This window comes from Podarcis erhardii (assembly GCF_964252035.2).
Source record: "Podarcis erhardii genome assembly, chromosome: 2".
In the NCBI taxonomy this organism is placed as follows: Eukaryota; Metazoa; Chordata; class Lepidosauria; order Squamata; family Lacertidae; genus Podarcis; species Podarcis erhardii.
In genome coordinates, this window is record NC_138498.1 from 97120428 (window position 1) to 97142821 (window position 22394).

Here is a 22394-nt window from a genome sequence, read left to right on the forward strand (position 1 = left end):
TGCCAAAGGGCTCAAGTGATTACAGAGTTCCTTTAAATACATTTTGTATTTGTCCCATTCCCTACTGAAGTTTTGATCCTCCTGATTTATGATTTTCCTGGTCAATCTCGCCATCTCTGCATAGTCTAATAGTTTCATCTGCCAGTCCGCTTCTGTCAGCATCTTCTCCTCTTTCCGTCGCTGGGCAAGTAACATCCTTGCAGCTGTAGTCACGTACATGAATAGTCCTTTCATTTCCTTCGGTATGTCTGCACCTAAAATTCCTAAAAGGAAAGCTCCTAGTCTTTTGATAAATGTTATTTTAAACATTTTTTTTTAGTTCATTATATATCATTTCCCAGAATTCCTTAATCTTTGTACAATTCCACCACATATGGTAAAAAGTGTCCTCTTTTTCCTTACATTTCCAACATACATTCGAATTAGTCCTATACGTTTTCGCTAAACTACTGGGTGTTAGATACCAGCGGTACGTCATCTTCATATAGTTTTCTTTCAGTATGTGTTGTTGTTGTTTAGTCGTTTAGTCGTGTCCGACTCTTCATGACCCCATGGACCAGAGCACACCAGGCACTCCTGTCTTCCACTGCCTCCCGCAGTTTGGTCAAACTCATGCTGGTAGCTTCGAGAACACTATCCAACCATCTCGTCCTCTGTATTCCCTTTCTCCTTGTGCCCTCAATCTTTCCCAGCATCAGGGTCTTTTCCAGGGAGTCTTCTCTTCTCATGAGGTGGCCAAAGTATTGGAGCCTCAGCTTCACGATCTGTCCTTCCAGTGAGCACTCAGGGCTGATTTCCTTAAAAATGGATGCGTTTTATCTTCTTGCAGTCCATGGGACTCTCAAGAGTCTCCTCCAGCACCATAATTCAAAGGCATCAATTATTCGGTGATCAGCCTTCTTTATGGTCCAGCTCTCACTTCCATACATTACTACTGGGAAAACCATGGCTTTAACTATACGGACCTTTGTTGGCAAGGTTACGTCTCTGCTTTTTAAGATGCTGTCTAGGTTTGCCATCGCCTTTCTCCCAAGGAGCAGGCGTCTTTTAATTTTGTGACTGCTGTCTTTTAATTTCGTGACATTCTTTATATTGTAAATTGCTCTGTGATTCTCGGATTAAGGGTGGTATGAAAATTTAATAATTAAGATAAATAAAAATAAATAAATGCTCTTCTGTCTTTATGCAATGTACACGATTCTCTCTCTCGTTTTATCCTCGCTGCAATCCTATGAAGATGATTAGGCTCAGAGACGGTGTCAGACCCCAAGGTTATCCAAGCCATTTCACAGCTGAATGGGGAACTGAACCCAGGTCTCACTGGGCTTAGTCCAGCACTTCGCCACACTGGCTGTCCAGTGATGAGGAAAACCAAGTTCCTGGATAGATCCTCAAATTTCATTTAAGCAAACGTTTAGTGAGAATACTCACCTGCCAAATCCCTCATTAGCAGCTAGAAAGATGGTGTTTCTAAGAATGCGTGACAGTCTAAGGCAAACATGGAAGCGGGGCTTATATTAACCACATTGGCCAATGAAGCAAAGTGTCCCAAGCTAACATTTATAGTTGGCATCAAACTGCTTGCACAAATACTGGCATTGATTCCTTATATTTCATAGGAGTTTAAAATAGCCTGTGTGGGCAGTCCAGGTGCAGGTAAATAATCCTCGGATCTCTGCAGTCCTGTGCTGGTGAGAATCCAGACACAACACAGAAGCAATTAGCTTGATGTTTGCTTTGAGGAAAGCATGTTTCGAAGGCAAAGAGAAGCCCCCTGCCAGCTGCATTTTCCAGAGCCACATACATTAGACTTGGGTTTTATTCCACTACTTAGAAGCTGGAGCAAGTGCTATTAGGTGAAGGGACATGAAAACCATGCATTAAATTTAGGGGTGGTGGTGAGGGAGAATCCCAGTGGTCACTATCCTCACATGCTCAAGGAACATTTCCATAATACTGTCCACATGGATCATGACTAAATACTAAATTGTAAATGTGTTAGATGCTGCCCTTCTAGTTTGTCTGGAAGGTTGTTATGGCATAAGTAATAACAATATTTAATCACAATGATCTGAAGAGAAGTGAGATTCATTAAAGTGACCCCTGACCGTTAGGTCCAGTCGCAGATGACTCTGGGGTTGCGGCGCTCATCTCGCTTTACTGGCCGAGGGAGCCGGCATACAGCTTCCGGGTCATGTGGCCAGCATGACTAAGCCCCTTCTGGCGAACCAGAGCAGCGCATGGAAATGCCGTTTACCTTCCTGCTGGAGCAGTACCTCTTTATCTACTTGCACTGGTGTGCTTTTGAACTGCTAGGTTGGCAGGAGCAGGGACCGAGCAACGGGAGCTCACCCCGTCGCGGGGATTCAAACCGCTGACCTTCCGATTGGCAAGCCCTAGGCTCTGTGGTTTAACCCACAGCGACACCCGCGTCCCATTACAAACTGTTAAACTCCTAAGCCTAGCAAACATGCTCCTGCCAGTAGAAATTTGACTGATGAAACACATCACCTGCTCACTTATTTTGTAGGACTAACAACACGTTACATAGATAAATTTCAGTTCTGGTGTGTGCTTAATGTTCCTATTTCTTTGCCTTTGTGGAGAAATCATTTTTTTTTAAAAAAAAAATATCTTTATTAGAGCTGGGTTTTGTTTCGACACAATGTGTGGAAATGAGGGTGGGGGCATTGTAAGAATTAAATTATCAGTTGGTGCCTGACATTTGGCTGCGAATTACACAGAAGTCTGGTCTGAAAAAACTGGGTTCTTTTAAATACGTACTGAGATAGTGGGTTGCAAAATCACACTTTTGATTGGTTTCCGGGTAGAAATTGTTGGTCACTCATTGGATGGGGAAAGTGGTCTGTGGGGGGAATTCTATACCACTCGACTCTGATTGGTTGAAGGATAGTCTGGCTGGGATATAAATAAGCCTCTTCTGCTACTGTTAGGAGAGACCAGGGGATTGAGGGAGCCAGAGTTGACAAAGTAGAGTGAGCATGGCTAGGAATAAGATTGGTGTGGAGAAGAAGCAAGATGGGCAAAAGGCTATTTGAGGCTAGGGAAAAGCCTTTCAGTATAGTCTGCCCAAAAGAGCTAAATTACCGTTTTAAGCTCCAGATTAGTAGTGAAGCCATATAAGGGTGTTGAGCAGTGAGGAGAATTCACTAAGAAGCTTCTGGAGCTGACATGAGTGAGAATTGCCTGGAAGTTTAGCTCCAAGAAAACCAGCTGAGCTCCACAGTACTTGGTAGTGAGATTATCATAGAATCATAGAATTGTAGAGTTAGAAGAGACCCTAAGGGTTGTCTAGTCCAACCCCCTGCAATGCGGGAATCTCAGCTAAAGCATCCATGACAGATGGCCATCCAATCTCTGCTTAAAAACCTCCACGGAAGGAGAGTCCACAACCCCCTGAGGGAGACCATTCCACTGGGAAGAAGGATTAAGGATAACTGGCATATAAATCAAATAGGGTTAGGGACTAAGTTTTATCAGCCAGCCTTATATAAACCTTTGTGACTATTGTTTAAAGTTACAGTAACCTTATTATAGTTAATCCAAGTAAGGCTCAAATAATCAGTAAAAAATAGAAATATAGTTTTCACCTTATCATACCCTTATTGTTTATAATAAAGAATATATTGTTACCTTTAATTATAGAAGCCTGTCTGACTGCCTAAATTGCAGCAACTACTTGGATATAGCTGAATACGTTGGTAAACAAAAAAGTACTTTTATTTGGTGGTAGTAGTTAGAAGGTGAATCAGCTGTGATAAATAAATGCTGGCTCTCCATGTATAAAATAAAAGGTGGACTTGCTGCAGCCCTAGATGTGGCAGAAATCTTACAAGCAGTCACCAGGGTGTCTAGATTTCAAAAATAATATTTGATAGGTAGCCCAGTGAGTAAGAAAAATATGAGACTCCTGTACCTTTAATACATGTGTAAATAGGAAATTTCAGCATGTATAGCTTATGTGATAAGCAACACTTGCTCAAATTACCTCTTCTACACACATATTAAAGGTGCGGGAACTCTGTCATTTTTCATCTGGTCATTCTACTTGGGGCAGTATTCACTAATTGATTGATTTATAACCTATCTCATCCCCATATATTAATTGTTGAAATTAACTATATCTGAATGTTAAAACCTTCCAATTACACTGATTATGCCCAACTTCCCCTATAGTACTGTATCTCTGGCCACTGAAAGCCAAGTTAAATATAAATATATTACACTGCTTTCAGAGTAAGGGTTGGAGGGTAGTGATTAAGAATGCCACTCTGTTGCCCACTTGTCCTGACTAGGTACAAAAATAATAAACTTAAGCAACTGTTCCATATCAGTCATAACAGATCATATGTGCATTGAAAAGCTGTGCATTGAACAATACATGCTGAAACAGGAGGTTCCTCTTTGGTTAGAAAGACAAGAAAGGAGATTCCGACTAAACATCAGGAAGAACTTTCTGATGGAAAGAGCTGTTCAACAGTGAAACAGACTCCCTCGGAAAATGGTGGGCTCTCCTTCATGGGAGGTTTTTAAGCAGAGTTTGGATGGCCAACTTTCATGGGTGCTTTAGTTGAGATACCATATTTCAGGGGGTTGGACTAGATGACCCTGGGGCTCCCTTCAAACTCTACACTTTTATGATTACAGTGGTACCTCGGGTTAAGAACTTAATTCGTTCCGGAGGTCTGTTCTTAACCTGAAACTGTTCTTAACCTGAAGCACCACTTTAGCTAATGGGGCCTCCCGCTGCCACCGCGCCGCCGGAGCATGATTTCTGTTCTCATCCTGAAGTAGAGTTCTTAACCTGAGGTAATATTTCTGGGTTAGCGGATTCTGTAACCTGAAGCGTATGTAACCTGAAGCGTCTGTAACCCGAGGTACCACTGTATTGTGTCAATGGTGTTGTGAACTGACCCAGAAGTGCAGGTGCAAGGTCAGCGCTGCTCATGGGCAACCGTCACCTCTACCAGAAATAATATTGCATAAAGCTGTTGCACAATTTGAAATGGGACAGAAAAAAAGAAGCTGTTGTAGAGGTAAGCCTGGAGATAGCTCACTTCTGATACATTCTGAAAGCATTTTGGTGACTGCCAGGACTCTGCTAGGAGGGCGCAATCTATGCGCCCAATACGGCAACATCTGAGATCATGTATGGATGGATTCGCGCTAAACATAGATGCTAGTATCCATATCAGTGCAAGCTATTCCATTAAGCATATCTTTAGGATTTAGGTGCCCAACCAAGATCTTGCCGGTCCTTTTTCATGCTTGTATGATTCCATCACACCCTGTTAGTATCCTTGTATTTATTTTTTTACATTAATATTGCCCTCAGCAAGTAAGGAAAAGCACTTGCATGAACTTTGGCAAAATAGGGGAAAGGTTTAAAAGGTCAGCATAAATCAACAGGAATGTCAGCACTTTATAGTATCCTGTAGTAACTGAAAACCACTGATGCAGAAGTGTGACCTTTGATAACAGCCACATGAGATCACAACAGACCACCTTATACCAGTCTAAGGTCTGTTCTACGATTGCTGGACTTAAACTTACCTGATCAAGCTACCAGTTAAGAAAACAATACCCAGATGGAATGTGCTAATTACACATTTAAAAAGAGCATTTCATAAACAGGAAAATTGCCTTGTTCTGTGCATGTTTTAACATTACACGAAATCAGACTGGTGGGGTGGCTTGACAAGCTTTCTGTGTGCGACATTATAGTATTTGCTAAGAAACTAAGAGGTCCAGGGAAACTACATCATTCATCTTGTAGATTCGGGGAGGAAAGAGAAAACTGTGAATTTTGTAGGAGAAAACACCAACTTTTGAGAGAATAAATTTTTCTTCAAAGCATCTTTCCTTTTTTTAAAAAAAAATATTAATATTTATTACTTTTAAACCTTACAAAAAAAGAGAAGAAAAGAAGAAGAAAAGAAAAAAAAACAAAAAAGGCAAAAGAGATACAATACAATACAATACAATATATAAACAATGCACAACACAACATTAACACATTAAACTAAACATAAAAAAAAAATACATCATACCGTTTCAATGCCCTATCTTTCATTCCCTCGTTTCATCGACCTCCTCACACCTCCCTTTTTGGATTCCACTTCTATTAATTATTTCAGCAATTCCTTTCCCTCCTTCTCTATTTTCTGTCATATAATTAACTTAACTTATTTTAACCTTATCTTCCATTAATGTCATATGTCAGGGAACTGATATCAGAGCGAAAAGCGGAGGCAGGGCTCCAGAGCGATGCCGGAGAGGGAACCAGTCGGGGGGAAGGATTTCAGCGTGACACCAATGCAGAGGCAGGGCTCCAGAGCGATGCCGGAGAGGGAACCAGTCGGGGGGAAGGATTTCAGCGTGACACCCATAGAGAGGAGAGGGAGATGGAGGAATCGGTGTCAGGGCTCCAAGACCCTTCAACCAAAACCAGTGGAGAGAGCGCTGGCACGCCCTTGCCGTCCCCTTACTTGCGCAGACGCGTTCCGCGCAGGGAACATAGGAGGAGACTTGGGGTCAAACAGCTTTTATGCTGGAAGAGGTTCAAGAAACGCCCACTGACGGATTCTGCAAGTGACTAACAGGTCACGGAGGGCGAGCTCTAACCCTAAACATGGTTGAGCAAACGTTCTAACTGAACTGGGGGCAATTTACGCACGAGTAACCCACCCATAACCATTACACCATAATACTTATTTATACTTAACTCCTTATAACATTTCTGCTAAAGCCATATAATTTCATTCCAACATTTTTCTAACACTCATTAATTTTACCCTATTTCTATAAATAAACTTTAAACTTTTTCCAATCTTCTTCCACTGTCTCTTCTTCCTGGTCTCGGATTCTGCCAGTCCTTTCCGTCTATTCCATATGGTCCATCAACCTGGTGATCTTCTGTCCGAGGCTCTTAACTCTTTTCCAAGTCCCTTCTGCAGATCTTCTTCATATTTATACATGCACTTTACTTTGTCTTCTGTTGATCCTGTTCTTAATTTCCTTCCTTTGATGCCGAGGAGTAGATCTCGGGGAGGCTCCAACCTAGCAATATGTTTATTCCTTCTCGACAGGTCAGCCAAATCTCCGTAGTTAGCACTAAAGTCCAAAAAATGTTTCAGGACGTGTTTCAAAATCCCTCCAAAACTGAAAGTCTCCACAACTCCAATCTCCTCCTGGCCCAAGACCAAATCCCAAAGGTCAGTACATCCCTACATGAGGGAATATATCCAACTTTCCTTCTCAAATCCAAGCAGGGTTCCAATCCTCAAAATCTGACTTTCTCTAAATTCAGCCATAGAAGGCAACAACTTATATTCATCAAATTGCCTCTGTAAGACTGGGACTCTCTCCACTTGTATTACTTTGGGTTCAACAACAACTTTCTCCCTTGCATTCTCAACAATTTGCCATGTCAAAGTAGATTCCTGAAACAATCCCTGAATAGTTTCTGTATAGATGTTCACTTTTTGTCCCAAATCAGTCACTTTTTGTCCCAAATTGTCAATTTTGATAGTCATCACATCCGTCTTCTCATGAAGCTGTTCCAATGAGGCACTTATCTTGAATAATGCAATCACCAAGGCTTCTTCTGTCAACATTCTTACCAATCCAAGGTCAATCCCTGGTTCTCACAGTTTTTTATCTCTGCAGCTGGTAATCCCCCCAGCTCCACTCCTGTAACAGTTTCAAAGGCTCCCTCTAGAGGGAAACAATTTCTATTTGTCAAGCAACAAAATTAGTTTCAATTTTCGGTTACTTTTACTCCTTTTTAAACGCAGAAGGAAACAATGGAAACAATATATTTCTCTTATTTATCTGTCCACATACGATTTATTCACAGTCAATGAACTTTCCCAAAACGTCAATCTTACTAGCAGCCCGTTTCCAGGTTTGAAGCGGTGGTAATTTATCTTTCTTCGCTCTCTCTCCTGCAGGCTTACACGATCCAATATTCCCCCCCCCCTTCTCCTGCTTCCAAGGGGGGGGGGTTAATGATTTTAACCGATGGAGGTTTAATCCTTTACAGAAGACTTTCCGAGACTTTAGCTTGCAGCCTCTTTGCTTCAGTCTATTTACAAAAGGGGAAGGCGGACTTCCTGTTTTAAACCTCCCCATTTCGGTGCCAAATTAAGACGTTTAAAAATCCAATTTTCCGTTCTACTCACGGGTAGTTGTTTTAAGATCAAATTGTCCACAGGAAAAAGTCAGTGCTCTCCGACAACAGCTATGCGGCTTCACTCCGTGAAAGAAGCAGTCAATTCGAAGCACCGCGCCACTCACCCCACGTCGCTCCGGATCCCCGAAACCGGGTTTCCCCGTGAGCAGGGGAGGCGCAAAAGGTGCCAGCCAAATCCCACGTTCACAGGCTTCTCCCGCCTGTGATTTTTGGTGGGTCCCCGCCTTCACCGTGGCGGCCAGACCCTAATTTCCACGAAGCAAATTCCTCCCGATCAGAGAAATTCAGCCATTGCTGGAGGCGCCAACCCAGAAGTCCTCAAAGCATCTTTCCAGGCATCTTAGAGCTTATTGCAGTTGCATTATTTTTGTACAGGCTGTTATTGAATATAAAGGAGAGTGTGAATTACATTTTTAGCTAGCTTCCACCCCCTCATTTGAACAAACAACTTGACATTTTTATTGTTAGAGTGATTCTGTCCAGATCAATTACTGGCTGTGCATTCTCATTGGTGTTTTTCTCTGTACTATTTAGGGAATTTCTTCCTTCTGGTAAGAAAGTCAGTGGACCTTATCGGAGGTCAGAGGACAGACCTGTGGTGTCTTGTGAAAATATGCATGTTTGTTTTTTACATCTTTATGGGCCACTGAAAATAACATTGGGGTAGCAGCCAAAGTGCTATCTCCAAAGCAGAATCAGTACATGCCTTGGATCGTTCCAAGGTCTGTTTATTTCAAACTCCAAATTCTGTTTTGTACAGTGGCTTGGCCACCCAGATGTCCATGAAAATCTTATAAGCAGGACATAATCAACCGTCTCCTGTTATTGGTTGCAAGCATTGACTGGCTGAAGTGTCCTGTCTCCGAATGTGGCTTGAATAGTTTGCTAGAAGTTCTGCCTGTTTGTTCTAATGCACTATTAGTCCTAACTCCAGAATTTGTTTGGGGGTGGAGGTGGGAATAGAAGTGCTAGACTCGGTGCAAATCATATTGCAAGTGATGCCTTTTATTTGCTCATTTATGGCAACCACTGCTTCAATACTGTCCAGGTAGAAGATCTCTTTCAAGGTTCATCTTCATCTTTTCCACTTCTAGCACTTTCTCTGCTTTGCCTTCCCGACTGCTCTGGCAAACAACCCTCATCCCACCCCACTTAAAGCAGCTTGCAAAAGATAATTAGCTGCATAGATACGAATAATAACTTAGCTTCATACACATAGCAGGAATATTGTGCTTCCAAATGATTTAAAACATTTGATTTACAGTGCAAACTACTTGCAGTGTTTCTAGTTGAGGTCTCTAATGAGTTTTTACTGCTGGGCCAATCCACAAGAATTGTTCCAGGCACTGTTCTCCCATCTTGGCTCCCTCTCTTGTCTTGGATGACCCAACCCCTCTCTTACCCCGTTTTCCCTTTTCTTTCCCCACACCATCTCCTCTTTGATGGTCTTCTACCTTTACTTTTCTTTCATCACTATGATGACGCTGTTCCAAGACTCTGGAGAGCCAGTGTGGTGTAGTGGTTAAGAGCGGTAGTTTCGTAATCTGGTGAACCGGGTTTGCTTCCCTCTCCTCCACATGCAGCTGCTGGGTGACCTTGGGCTAGTCACACTTCTCTGAAGTCTCTGAGTCTCACTCACCTCACAGAGTGTTTGTTGTGGGGGAGGAAGGGAAAGGAGAATGTTAGCCGCTTTGAGACTCCTTAGGGTAGTGATAAAGCGAGATATCAAATCCAAACTCTTCTTCTTCTTCAAACTCTTCTTCTGGGAGCCCATGTGAGAAACCAGATCCTCTGAGGATCAGTCAGAAGAACTAGCTATATTTAGCCTGGAGAAAAGAAGATAAAGGGCTCTTTGTTTCCCCAGAGGAGCAGAACTAAAACCAATGGGTAGAAATCACAAGGAGAAAGCTTTGGGTTGAATTTTAGGAGAAACTTCCTAACTTCCCAAGAAATGCCTGACAGGGAAACAGAGTGCTTTGGGCGGTGGTGGGCTTTCCTTTGCTGTAGGTACTTAAGCAGAAACTGGATGGCCATCTGCCAGGAATGCTGCAGTTGCAAGATTCCTGCACTGAGAGCAGGTGAATGGACCAGATGACCTCCAGTGTCCCTTCCAACTCTAAAATGGTGTGAATCTAGGACTTTGACTTGCCTGCACTCGTCTGCAGCATAAGTGAGCAAGCAGGCCAAGGGCTGCCTGGAATGTTTCTTACAAGCAGGTGCGGTGAATGAGTAAACAGGTTTTGCTCTTCCTCATGCTCACTTTCTCTCTCTCTCTCCTCCCCCCATCTTACTATACCTCTCTTCTCTCATTCCTCCTTACTCATCACCATGAAGACACTTGAGTTATTGCATGCCAGGGCTGTGGCAAGCCAAGCAGCCTCCAGAACTTTGCTAGAAACCAAATAAAATTTTATCGCGGGAGGCTCAGAAGAGAGGCTTTGTTTTGTACTCAGGATCTAGCTGGTTCTCATTTTTGTGGGTAGGAATAAAATTTCTCACAGATCAGATAGGTTAGTGTGTGGTTTGTTCCATTTCTTTGCATCACGAGGCCTATTATTAAATTTGAATCAGGAAGGTACTTCTAATATGAGGCATAATTGTTTACTCTTTCTCTGTGCTAGGAAAGTGCATGCGGCTTTTGAGAAATGTAAGTGCACAAACTGAGTCATTTCAGATTCAGATGCAAGCTTGTTTTCGAAGGCAGGTATAGAGCTTATTAGCCAGCAACTGCCCTATACTTATTTATTACATTTCTGAGTCACATTTTCCAAATCTTTTCCAAGAGTGCTCAAGGCATCCTGGGCATCTTAGGATGGAAAGGGATAAATGCAATGAAGCTAACTACCTTATTTCTTCCATACGTTCATTTTAAAAATTAGGAAAAGCAAGATAGTACAGCTGTAAAATCTGAGCTTGGGTCTGCCTTTCTTCCTGACTGGTTACATTAACTATTGCAAGAGGAAGGGGAGGAAACAATTCAAGCTTCTTCTTAAAGAAGTTATTGAAACATCCTTTGAAAAATGGGATCACCCAGTTTTGGGACAAGAGTGGCTCCTGTCCTGTTAGCACTTCAAATGGGATGTCTTTTTCCCATATTTGAGCTCCTCCTCTTCAAAATTCTGCAGGTAGAGGGTGGGGAGAGCGAGAGTTCATTGCTGGTGTCACCTGCCCCACTTCCCCTCGCTTCCTGTCACTGTCCTCATCACTACTGTATTATCCTCCCCAACCCCAGGAGCAGCCCCTCCATTCCTTGACACTATCAGGCGTGAGAAGGAGGCAGTCAGCCCAAAATGGTGGCTGGGTCACTGCTGATGTGACTGACGAGGAGCCCAGTCCAGTGTGAGTGACAATAGAGAGAAAGGGGAAGAAGCAACTCCCCTCTCCTTCCCACGCCATCTCCTTCCTTCTCTCTTCTTGCTGGTGCTCCTCCTCAGTCGTCACTGGTGCTGGTTTAGCATGGTGTGGGTCCATCACTGCTTGACCCCCTCCGCCACTCTGACCTGACCTCTCCTCCTCCACGCTTGAGTCTCTTCTGCCGCCAGCATGGGCAACCTGGCCCATCTATGTGAGTCAAGGGGAAGAGTAGGGCTGGGGTGGTGAGGGAGGCTGAATGTGGGGAACCCCCCTCCACAAACGGGGGTGAAGATTTGGTGCCATGGGAGTATGTGTGCCCTCCAATCTCCACCCCTTCCAACCTGTCCTGTATTTTGCCTGACCAAAAGTGGCAACCTAATTCACTACTCTTTTTTTAACCTGGTTGAGAACCAGTTTAGGCATCTTTCATAAATTTAGTTTGGAGTCCTACACACAACTATTTTGTAGAAAGTCCCACTGAATTCTGTGAGATCATGTTTAGCATTGGGGTGCATTGAGTTTTTTTTGGGAGGGAGGGAGATTCAATTGCATTTTTGTTTCACTTGAGGGGAGTAGGTGGAAGGTATAGATAGACCTGTAAAAATAATAAAATGATTATATCTCCCTTGGTCATCCAAGTAGCCATTTTTCTTTTTCTTTCCAAAATATGTGAGTCAGTGAGAGAGACATGTCTGCCTGTACATGTCTGCTGCTGAATCCCACTTAAAGCAACATTTGGCTGTGGATCTGTGGTCTCAGCCTGCAGCAGAAGCAGACTGAAACCTGAACTAGCCACTCAAACCAAAGCCAAAGGGTTCTTTGGCAACCTCAGAAGGTTACCATGGTATAGGCCAAATCAGATATGCACAGAAGCCACATATACTGGAATGATGTTGCGCTGGCACAGGAGGCTGTGGGCAGCCTACAGCAATGAGAAGTGTCCAGAGCTCCTGCAACACAGTGGGATCTGGCAATTTCTGGATATGTTGCTGGTGAAACTCTGACATTTGGTGGGCTTACAGGTGCCCTTTGGATTAATCAAGCCTTTGTGCAGCAGGGGTATGGAGCCATGTGGTTCCTCCCACCTCCTACTGATTTGTGGCAGAGTATCAACCATTGCTTTGTGTAAGTTGTGTACGGACAAGACATATTTTCTTCTCCACAGGAAGAGGATTGTCTCCAGGGTGCTTCAATATGTCTCCAGTGGGCCTGTGCTTCTCTTCTTCTAGAGGGGAATAATGAAAACCGTATTAACATTGGAATGGCAAGCGTATTCCTCAGTCAGTGGGACTTTCAGAGGATGAATGCACTCTGCTGTCATTTTCCGTAGTGTCTACTTTCTCCCGCTGCTTGTGATGGGTTTATTTTTGGGGTGATGGTGGTCACAACTTCTCTGAATAGTTTATTTTCAAAATGTGAAATGAGCAGTGATGTTCATTATTTCAACTTCTGGTGATTGAATCAACCTACACATCTAAAAGGAACACAGGCTAGCAGAGCAATCATGTGCTACACCTTTCACTGTCTTTTGCTAAAGGGAAAAACAATTTTAGGATGTAAAAAGGAAGTGCGCTGGGGGAGTGGGTATGCACACGGGGAGAATGTCTGGAATAGTATTTTCTTCTGGGGATGCGTAGCTCACTAAGAAAACATGACACCTGGTGATAATGCTCATTTCCTGTTAGGTATGAAATATACCCAGTGAGTATATCACATTCTCCACTTGCATGTACTAGCAGAAAGGCAGTATATAAATGTAGTAAATAAATACCCATGTATATATTTAAGAGAAGTGGCCCAAATGCTCTGGGAAACTGAGAAGCATGCTGTTCATATGAGATGCTAGCTTGATGACACACTTTTTATTTCATATGTGATTTTATGAGGGTTAATTAAGTAATGCATGTAAGTGGCACATTCCTCCCGCAGTAGGTGACAGACTGAAGGGGTTCTACAAGATTATATTTTGGGCATGGGGCAAGTCTCTCACTTACACCTACTTGGTGTAAAGAGACATTTCCTATGTCCAAAGTGTTAACAAATCTATAATAATTACTGCAGCCTGGTACTATCTTCAAAATCACTAGTCATGGTTAGAATCCACTCTTCACCTATAGGCATTAGTCTGAGTAGGCACATGTGATCTCCTTGCTTGGGGCAATCCTATTTTGGGGGCCCCAAATAGCTCCCTGGTCATGACAAGGTTGTTTGACTTGTTTGTCCAGAATAGGGCTTGTAATTTTGAACGCCACCACACAATCTTCATTTGAAGCAGCTTGCAGTAGTGTGTAAAAGTGTAGGTTTTGCTCAGGATGATGTCCACAGGTTTTGCAGGCAGAAAGAATACTCCTGTTAAGCAAACTGAAATTGGGAAGGGTGGAGATTTATAACCCTTTAACCATTTCGGGAGTGCAACAAGATGCTTCAGTGGTAATTATTCCACATGTCTGGCACACAATCCTGGGAGGGTTTATTCAGAAGCGCGGTATTCAATAGAGTGGGCTCCCAAAGTGTGTTCAGGATTGCAGCCCAAGTAACCTTGAGTGTGCGGCCTCCTGAGAGTGACACACGTAAGGGCAAATGTTGACACATTTTTCTTGCACTTGATAAGTGACTGAAGAGAAACAGACTGCCCCTGTGGGTGGCTAATAGACCCCCCCCCTACACCTGAGCATCGCTACCTCTCTCCCACTTCTTTGTGGGCGACTGTCTGAGAGGAGGAAGCAAGAGGCCTGCAGGCGGACCCAAGTTTCACATCGCACACCCTCCCCGTAGCCTGTGTTCGCTTTCCCTCTCCGAAGGGGAGCTGGGAGAGGGAGGCACTTAAATGTACACGGGCCATTTCCTACTGCAGTGTGGGTGACGTTATTCTCTTTATTGGACCCCCCCCCCCGCCGCCGCCTCGCTGTTCAGGGGGCGACTTTGTTCCCGCAGAAAAACAACCAGGGGGTGAAACACTGTGCGGTTGACAAGGGCGAAGCAGACACGGGGCCACCCTGACAGGCGGGCGACACACATTTCGCACTCCACGCGAGTGGGCGAGCGGCAACTCGGGCGGCGCGTCATGCTTCTCGCGCGCCCACCGCACCCCACCCCCGCGTGACTAATCCACTTATATGCGTGTGTGTGTGTACACGCACACGTCTGAAAGGGGGGCCGCGCTCGACGCGAGCGGCTACGACCGAGGCGGGGTCACACGCTGGCCTTGTGGGTGGCCAGGCGCCGCCCAGCGACGGCGACACGCTTCCCTCGCTCGCTGGCTTCTTCCACCGCCAAGCCTTGGGAGGGAGCGGCGTCCCCGCAGCCTTGCCCTCGTCGCCGAGGGAGCCGTTCCTCCTCCCGGGACGGAGCGGGGTGTGCGTGCGCTGTGTGCACCGAGGGGCTCGGTGGGTGGTGGGTGCTTGGAGTGTGTGCGTGTTTTGGCTGTGGGGTGTGTGGGGGGGGGAGAGAAGCTGCACGTTCCCCTTCCCTCGCCCCAGCGGAGCCCAAGGCCGGGCTGCCCGGATTGGCCGCGGAGGGCCGCCAGCTCCGCCCGCTGTAGCCGAGCTCGCCTTGGCTGGGAGGAGGAGGAGGAGCGGCGGCGGCGGCGGCGGGGGGAAGAGGAGCCGAGGAGCCGAGGCTGCGCTCCGTGCGCTGCCTAGTCTGGAGCGGGGGAGCCTGGCAGCGGCAGGAGCGGCGGCGGCTCAGGAGCAGCCCGGATCCTGCTGGTCTTGAGGAGGAGCCAGCCCTGCGAACCCTCCGCTCCTTGCGCGCGAGGCAGAAGAGGGGGCCGCCACCCCCGCCGGCGCCCCAACCGATCCATGACCATGGGCGACAAGAAGAGCCCGACCAGGTAGGAGAAAGCGGGGCCAGCGAGGGGGGGGGGAGTCGGCAGAGGAGCCGAGAGGAGGTCGCGGGGGGGGGGGAGAGGCTCCCTTCCCTAAGATGGAGACGAGGGTGGCGGTGGGGACAGGAAGGAGCGCGCCGCGCGGGTGCCAGCCGAAAGCACCCACCCCCACCCACCCCGCTTTCTTAGGCTCAGGGGAGGGGGGTGTGGGGACGGCTAGGCCCCGGGGTGGCGGAGGAGGTGGTGGTTGTAGTAATGGTGGTGGGAGTCGTGGTGGAGGGAGGGGGCTTTTTAAGATGGAGGAAGTAGGTAAAGAAGGGGAGAGAGAGAGCTTGTTTGCCTTGCCTTCCTCCCAGCCAGGTACAGAAAACTCCTTGTTTTTCCAATTGTGCTGGGAGGCGAAGCTATAGGGGCAGGAAAGCCAGAGAGAGCTCCTTCTGTGGCTAACTGCTGAAAGGAGGGGGGGGGGACGGGAGGTTTGTGTGTGTGTGTGTGTGTGTGTTTTTGTGTGTGTGTTTGGAGGGCTTGCTCTGTTTTGTGCCCAGGGTGGCTCTTAAGATGGAGGGAGTGTGTAGAAGCAAAAAGGAGGAGGAGGAGGAGGGCGAAGTGTTTGTGTTTCTCTCTCTGTTGGTGCCAGGGCTAATCTGGTGTTAGAGCAGCTATGGCGGCTGCTTCTCTCTCTCTCTCTCTCTCTCTCTCTCTCTCTCTCTCTCTCTCTCTCTCACTCACACACACACACACACACACACACACAGCTCCTCGTCTCCTCACACTGACTTCTTCCAGACAAAGGGAGATTTAACAAGGTAAAGGAGACAGACAGACAGACGAAGGGGGCGCATGGAGGGACACGCCTACAATCCTTTAAAGTACAATCAAGCACACCCACACACCCACACACACACCCCCCTCACTCACACAAGCACACCCCAAGAGGGAGGGTAACAAGCTCGGATACCTTCCACCATCGCCTTTTCCCTGCCCTTCCAGATTCAGTGGGTAGTCGTTGTTGTGTGAAAATTGATTGCCTTGAGATTGAAGGTTGGAGGGGGAAATGTTCCCCTTTCCTCTCTTGCTAGTACGGGGTATGGTATGGTGTTGGGGGAAGGTTGCAGGGTAAGGCATGAGAAACGTGTGTGGTGAGAAGAGAGAACAAAGTCGGATTTTTGGCTTGATGGGTGCTTTGTATGCTTTCCTCACTGCTCCATCGAAAATTTGATTACTTTTTTAGGCAAGGAGCAAATAAATAAATAAATAAAAGGCAGGCAGAGCAGAGCATAGCATGAAACAGCTTTGCTTTATGATCTCGTTTCTAACATGTTTTATTCTTTCTTTTCCTCCTCCTTCTCTCCCCCCCTCCCCTTTCTTCCTACACATACTTCTCAAGGCCAAAAAGGCAAGCAAAACCTGCAGCCGACGAAGGTTTTTGGGATTGTAGTGTCTGCACCTTTAGGAACAGTGCTGAAGCCTTTAAATGCAGCATATGTGATGTCAGGAAAGGCACCTCTACAAGGTACATTGTTCATATTCTAATGTGCTAGTCGTCCCTTCTCCTCCTGTAACTAACTGTAATGCTGCTGACTTGTTGATTTACCATGGCGGTGGGAACGAGAACTGACTCCCTTTGAAAGAATGTTTAAACCTGTGTTTTGTGTTACAAGTGTTCATGTACACATTAAAAGCAAGTGTTTGTAGGTACTGTATATTGTATAATAATTATTTGATGCTATTTGCTGTATGTCATGTTTGTAGGTAAAAAGAGGCCTCTGGGACTTTCAGATCAGTCAGGTTTGATTGGAAGCTGGGTATTTTTCAATGTCATAGCCTTTTGGCTATAGTCTGAGGAGTGCCTTTTTTGTTTTCTGAAGGTTGATAAAGAGGCACAACAGAAGCGCAACTTCAAAGTCCTGCTTTGTTCTAATAATAATGACTTATTTTATGTAAAATAAAGGAACTTTGGAAAACCAGTTTCCTGAAGAATACTATGGGTTATGCATACTTGCAGAGATGTTCAAGTTATGTGTAGGAGTGCTGCCATATGACATCTAACACATGGATTTATGTCACAGAAACATAGCAATAATGCAGATTTATGAGACCCTGAGATAGCTTTTTTGATTAACTTGTATGTATTAGTGATGGATTCCCCCCCCCCAAAAAAAAATGTTGAAAGTGTTAAGTATGAGTTACGTAATTCTTTCAAAGTTTTAGGCTGACAAGTTGTCTTAACTGAATTGGGTGTTCTATTTCGTATGCTCTCCTTAGTACTTTTGGAAAGTTAATAAGCTTTGTCATATGTTGCATGCTTTTTATGTTAGAAAAATCACAGAATTTTACCATGAATAGACTTTCTAATGTGAAGACTCTGCAGAATGGCAGACAGCAGGTTGTGTTGTTGATTGGGAGCAGTTGGTAATGTATTTGTTAAGTATTTTGAGCATGGCACAGTGAAAGCTGAAAATGCATGCTTCCAATGAGAAAAACTTTCTGGATCATTGAGGCTTCTTGTGACATGAGTGAGTTAAGTAGGTTTCAAATGTCCACTCGTGTACATAGCGTGCATGTCTTTTGAGTATTTCTACACTTTGTACTGTTTCGGAGGACACTGATTTTAAGTCTAATATATATCACGGTCTAGAACATTTGTGTGTGTGTTTGTGTGTGTGTAGACTTCAGTTATGTTCATTTAGGCTTTAGTATTGTCAGTGAATCCACCTGTGGCTCTTGCATACAAACCTGTTGATTTCTTTTGGGGTTGTATTGTTCTATACCTACTTGCAGCATCAGCATATTGTAGATTGTGTTTAATAAGGATGGGCAACTGGAAGTTTGTGGGCTAGATGTACTTCCTGTGTCAAATTTAATTTAAGGTGTAGTAAAAAGTTTCCCACCAGTTTCATTCTTACAGACTAGAACAATGTTTTTAAGTTGCATGAAATAAGCTTTGAACTTCAATATTTGATCTCTTTCTGATTTGTGTATATATAACATTTTTGTTGTATATAATGCTTAAGATCTGTAATTGGGAAGGCCTGACTGTTAAGAGTAGACTTTATTGGGGAGCTGTTGTAGTGCTCAAAATTTACTCCAAACCTTCATTGTACAGTTTGCAGAACAGTCCTCACAATGGATACAGACGTTGTGCATCCCCTTTGTGTAGCGTAATTTGATTAGTATCCTTATTTGTTAATAAGCATATTTTTGTCTCTTAAGAAAAAACAACCTGTCCTGTAACATGGGTTCTTGGGGAGGGGAAGAGACAATCTTAATATGGAAACCTTCTCCCATTTAATTACATATTAAATTAAATTATTCAATTAATAAGGAAAACTTTCAACTTAGGCGTAGTTGTCAAGTGAGCATTAGAATGTTTCGTTACTTTCTCATTATGTGTTCCCTGCAGCAGAAAGCTTATGTTGACCTCTTGTTAGGTTTCTAGCTATATTTCTGCCTCTATGAGTGCGGTTTCACCAAAGTCAGTATGATTGCATTCACTTAAGATACAAATGGGAAACTTGTTGCTCTTCAGTATGTTGGAGTTGGACCATCAAGGCCAGCCAGGGAGACGGGAGTTTAAATTCAACAACATATGGAGGGCTATTAGTTCCCCACCCCATATTTAAAGTACGCTTTCAGTATGTCACTATATGCTTTTAAAGTAAGTTCTTATCAATGAGATTTCATAATAAATATATAATAAAAATGCATATTTAAGTATTATTTATAAACCAACTCAATATTGGACATAAATTTGTAAATAACTCAAATGATAGTAACGGAACACTATCTAAACTCTACAGTGAGTTTTGGTTGTGGCTTGGGAGTTACTGTATATGACGTATGTTGGTGTTTCAGGAAACCTGCATTTTTTTTCATTGACACTTAATGTACAACAATGCTATGGCTTATGGTTTGCTATTACTCAGAATGTTTGTATCTGATGATACGATCTGTGTGCATGCTTGTATTGTAGAAAATATCAGTTGCGAATATCTACTAGGATTGCTTAAGGACCAGTAAGTCAGTCCTCCAGAGTATCGGCAGCAAGATACCTGTTTTTGAGTGATACTGCTAGGGATAGAGACATGAGCTGGAATGTCCAACAACGCAAATCATTTATTATTTATCTAAATACTTGAATAGGGAAGGTAAGCTCCCTGAAAAAAAGATGATTTGCACCACCTTCTATATTCCCCCGTCTTACCTGCTCAGTCCAGGGCATCTAAATATTCTAAGAGTATTGAAGGATTTAAGCACTCATTCTGCATTATGTTCTAAGCTAACCATATGAAATTGTTAGGATAGGATGGTAGCAGTAGTCTTGGTGGCTAGGTTTATTTTTGATCTGGGGTTCAGAATATGTCTTTTGTGGACCAGCTAATAGATTTTGGGTTCAGTTATAAAGGTTAATGTGGATTGTGAGCTGATTAATCTATGAGATATTGTGTTTTGGGGAAGGAGGTAGGTGGTCATGACCAAAAGTGAAAGTCTCACTTGGTTTTCTCACTCAAGAAATGATTCTGCTGTTTCTGAGTTATTTTCACATGAAATAGTGAATGATGTGGCAGAGGAATAAAATTTACTTGAAGCTGCACCTGGAAATATTTTACTGAATGTACTTGATGCACTTTAAATTTCAGAAGCATGGCTTGGCATGTGAAAAGGATCTTGGGATTGTAGTCAAGCACAACCTGAACATGAGTCAGCAGTGTGGTGCAGCTGCAATAAAAGCTAATGCAATTTTAATCTGCATTAATAGATTCAGATTTCAAGTCATGGGAAGAAATAGTTCCATTTTGTTTATTAATGACACTTATATGCTATCCCATAACATAAAGGTATCTGGGCTGTTTACAATAATTAAGAATAAAAACAAATTATATACAAAAACCCCATAAAATAAAAAGTAATGTTATTTTGCACAAGTCAGATCTCATATGGCGTGCTGCCCAGTTCTGCACATTGTCTAGGCAAATAGGAATGAGTAAAGAGGAAATCAAGATGGTCAGTGGTATGGAAAGTAAGTCCAATGAGGCAAAATCAAAGGAATTGAAGGGTGATACAAAGAACTTTTCAAATACCTAATGGTCTGTCCCACAGAACAGGGCAAAAACTTTTTCTCTACTGTTCCAGAGGGCAGGACTGTATCTTAACAGGCTCAAGTTGCAGGGGGGTAGATTTTGGTTCAACATTGGGAGAAACATTGGGTAAGAGCATTTCGAACAATAGAACCAGTTACAGTGGTGTGGTAGGCTCTGAATAGCTGAGTCAAGGAGCAAATTCTTAAAAAACTAAAACAAGCAACCTTAAAGGTGTGACTTGTGTAAACTCAACAACTCAGTTTTAACAACAGTTCACATCATTCAAGGAAAAGTAGGCTCTCTATGGAGTTACCCCAATATTTTTTATTGTTTTTCATGTATTTTGCTTTGCCTTTTCATATATCGTTTTCTATACAGCTACATACAGTTTAGAAAAGTTATACTCCAGTTCTGTACCACAGATTTGGAAAGAAGCTCCACTGATCTCAGCGGAACTTATTTCTGAGTAAACGCATACGCAGGAGTGCTATTTGTGACTAAACTTTTGCTTCTATCATTTCAGCATTCAGTTCTTGTTTTCTTTAAACTCCTTTATTGACCACATTCCTATTGTTAACGAGAACTGCAAATTGTTTTCTGTGATTAGTTTTAATAGCGTCAGCTTGCTTTTTGTGCAGTGTGCATGTTCTTGCTTTTTGTGTGATGTGCGTGTTCTTGCTGTCATATTGTCTTTTTCCTTGCAATCTTATCTTTTGAGCTATCTTGTTTGTAAATTCAGCTCGGTGGTTCTCTGTTGACACCATCAGTGTAAAACTGAATAGGATTCTTGTGTTCATAATTAGTTTCGTATTGCTATAACTATACGTACTGGGAAAAGTGGCACTTTAAAGTTGTTTTTAACTCTGTAGTCCAAACCAGATGCAACATCAGTGGACATGTTTATTTAAATCAGGGGTGGACAAAGTTTACCTCGCCTGGGCTGGTTCACTACTCCTGATTTAAATCCAGGTCTGCCCCAGCCATATAAAAAAACAAGGGGCAAGAGCCGAAATACCTTGAAAAATTGTGTATTTGAGAGAGAGAGACAGCATGTGTGTTTATCCATCTGCTGTCTGCAGCTTGCCTTTCCATACTCTTCTCTTTCTCACCACACTTCCCCCCCCCCCCAAGTGTGAATTCAGGTCAGACAAAAGTGCTTGGGAGAAGAGAGGTGGCTGTGAATAGGTGAACAGTGTACTTTAGAAGGGGTCACCTCCACTCATCTGTGTCATAGTTTTGCTCTAGAAGTCGGATTTCCCACCCCCTTGCATTGCCCATGATTGAGGCAGATAATTTAACTAAAGCAGGAGTAAGGGACCTCTAGTCTGCTGGCAAATTGCCTTCTAGGTCTAACTGTTTGTTCCTTAGGATTCTCCCCAGGCAGTGCCCCTCATCATTCTGCACTCGCCTGAAGTGCTTTTGCCTAGCCTGCAAAACTGGGCAGAGTGACAGATGTGATTCTTACCTTTTACATTCCAGCCATGCAGAAGCTACAAGTTTCTATACATCCCCCTCCATTTTTCCATCTTTCTTAAAGAGAAGCAAAGAGACAGGATAAAAATTCGAGGGCACATTCCAGTTTGTAACAAATGAGACCTATTTCCCATTCCCATTGACCTGGAATGGTTAGGCATTAATTTCCATTGAGTGAATTAAGATTTTTTTGGAAGCTGATTGAATATGCTGAGGGACCTGTCCTTAAAATGGATGTGACCAACTTCCTGGGTAAGCACAATGTAAGTAAAAGTAAAGTACAGTGCTACTTTAACAATCCTTTCCTTTCTATATAATACTACAGTGGTACCTCGGGTTAAGTACTTAATTCGTTCCGGAGGTCCCGTTCTTAACCTGAAAATGTTCTTAACCTAAAGCACCATTTTAGCTAATGGGGCCTTCTGCTGCCGCCGCACCGCCGGAG

General features: G+C 43.8%; 1 protein-coding gene across 1 annotated transcript in view; it reads left to right on the top strand.

Moving 5' to 3' along the window:
• The first annotated feature begins 14707 nt into the window (after positions 1 to 14707).
• Positions 14708 to 22394, top strand: part of RYBP (RING1 and YY1 binding protein) — a 53729-nt gene continuing 46042 nt past the window's right edge. Inside the window, exons 1-2 of the mRNA XM_081853973.1 lie at positions 14708 to 15401; positions 16783 to 16908. Coding sequence (XP_081710099.1) covers positions 15370 to 15401; positions 16783 to 16908 — 158 coding nt within the window. The 5' untranslated portion in view covers positions 14708 to 15369. The remainder of the gene's footprint in view (positions 15402 to 16782; positions 16909 to 22394) is intronic.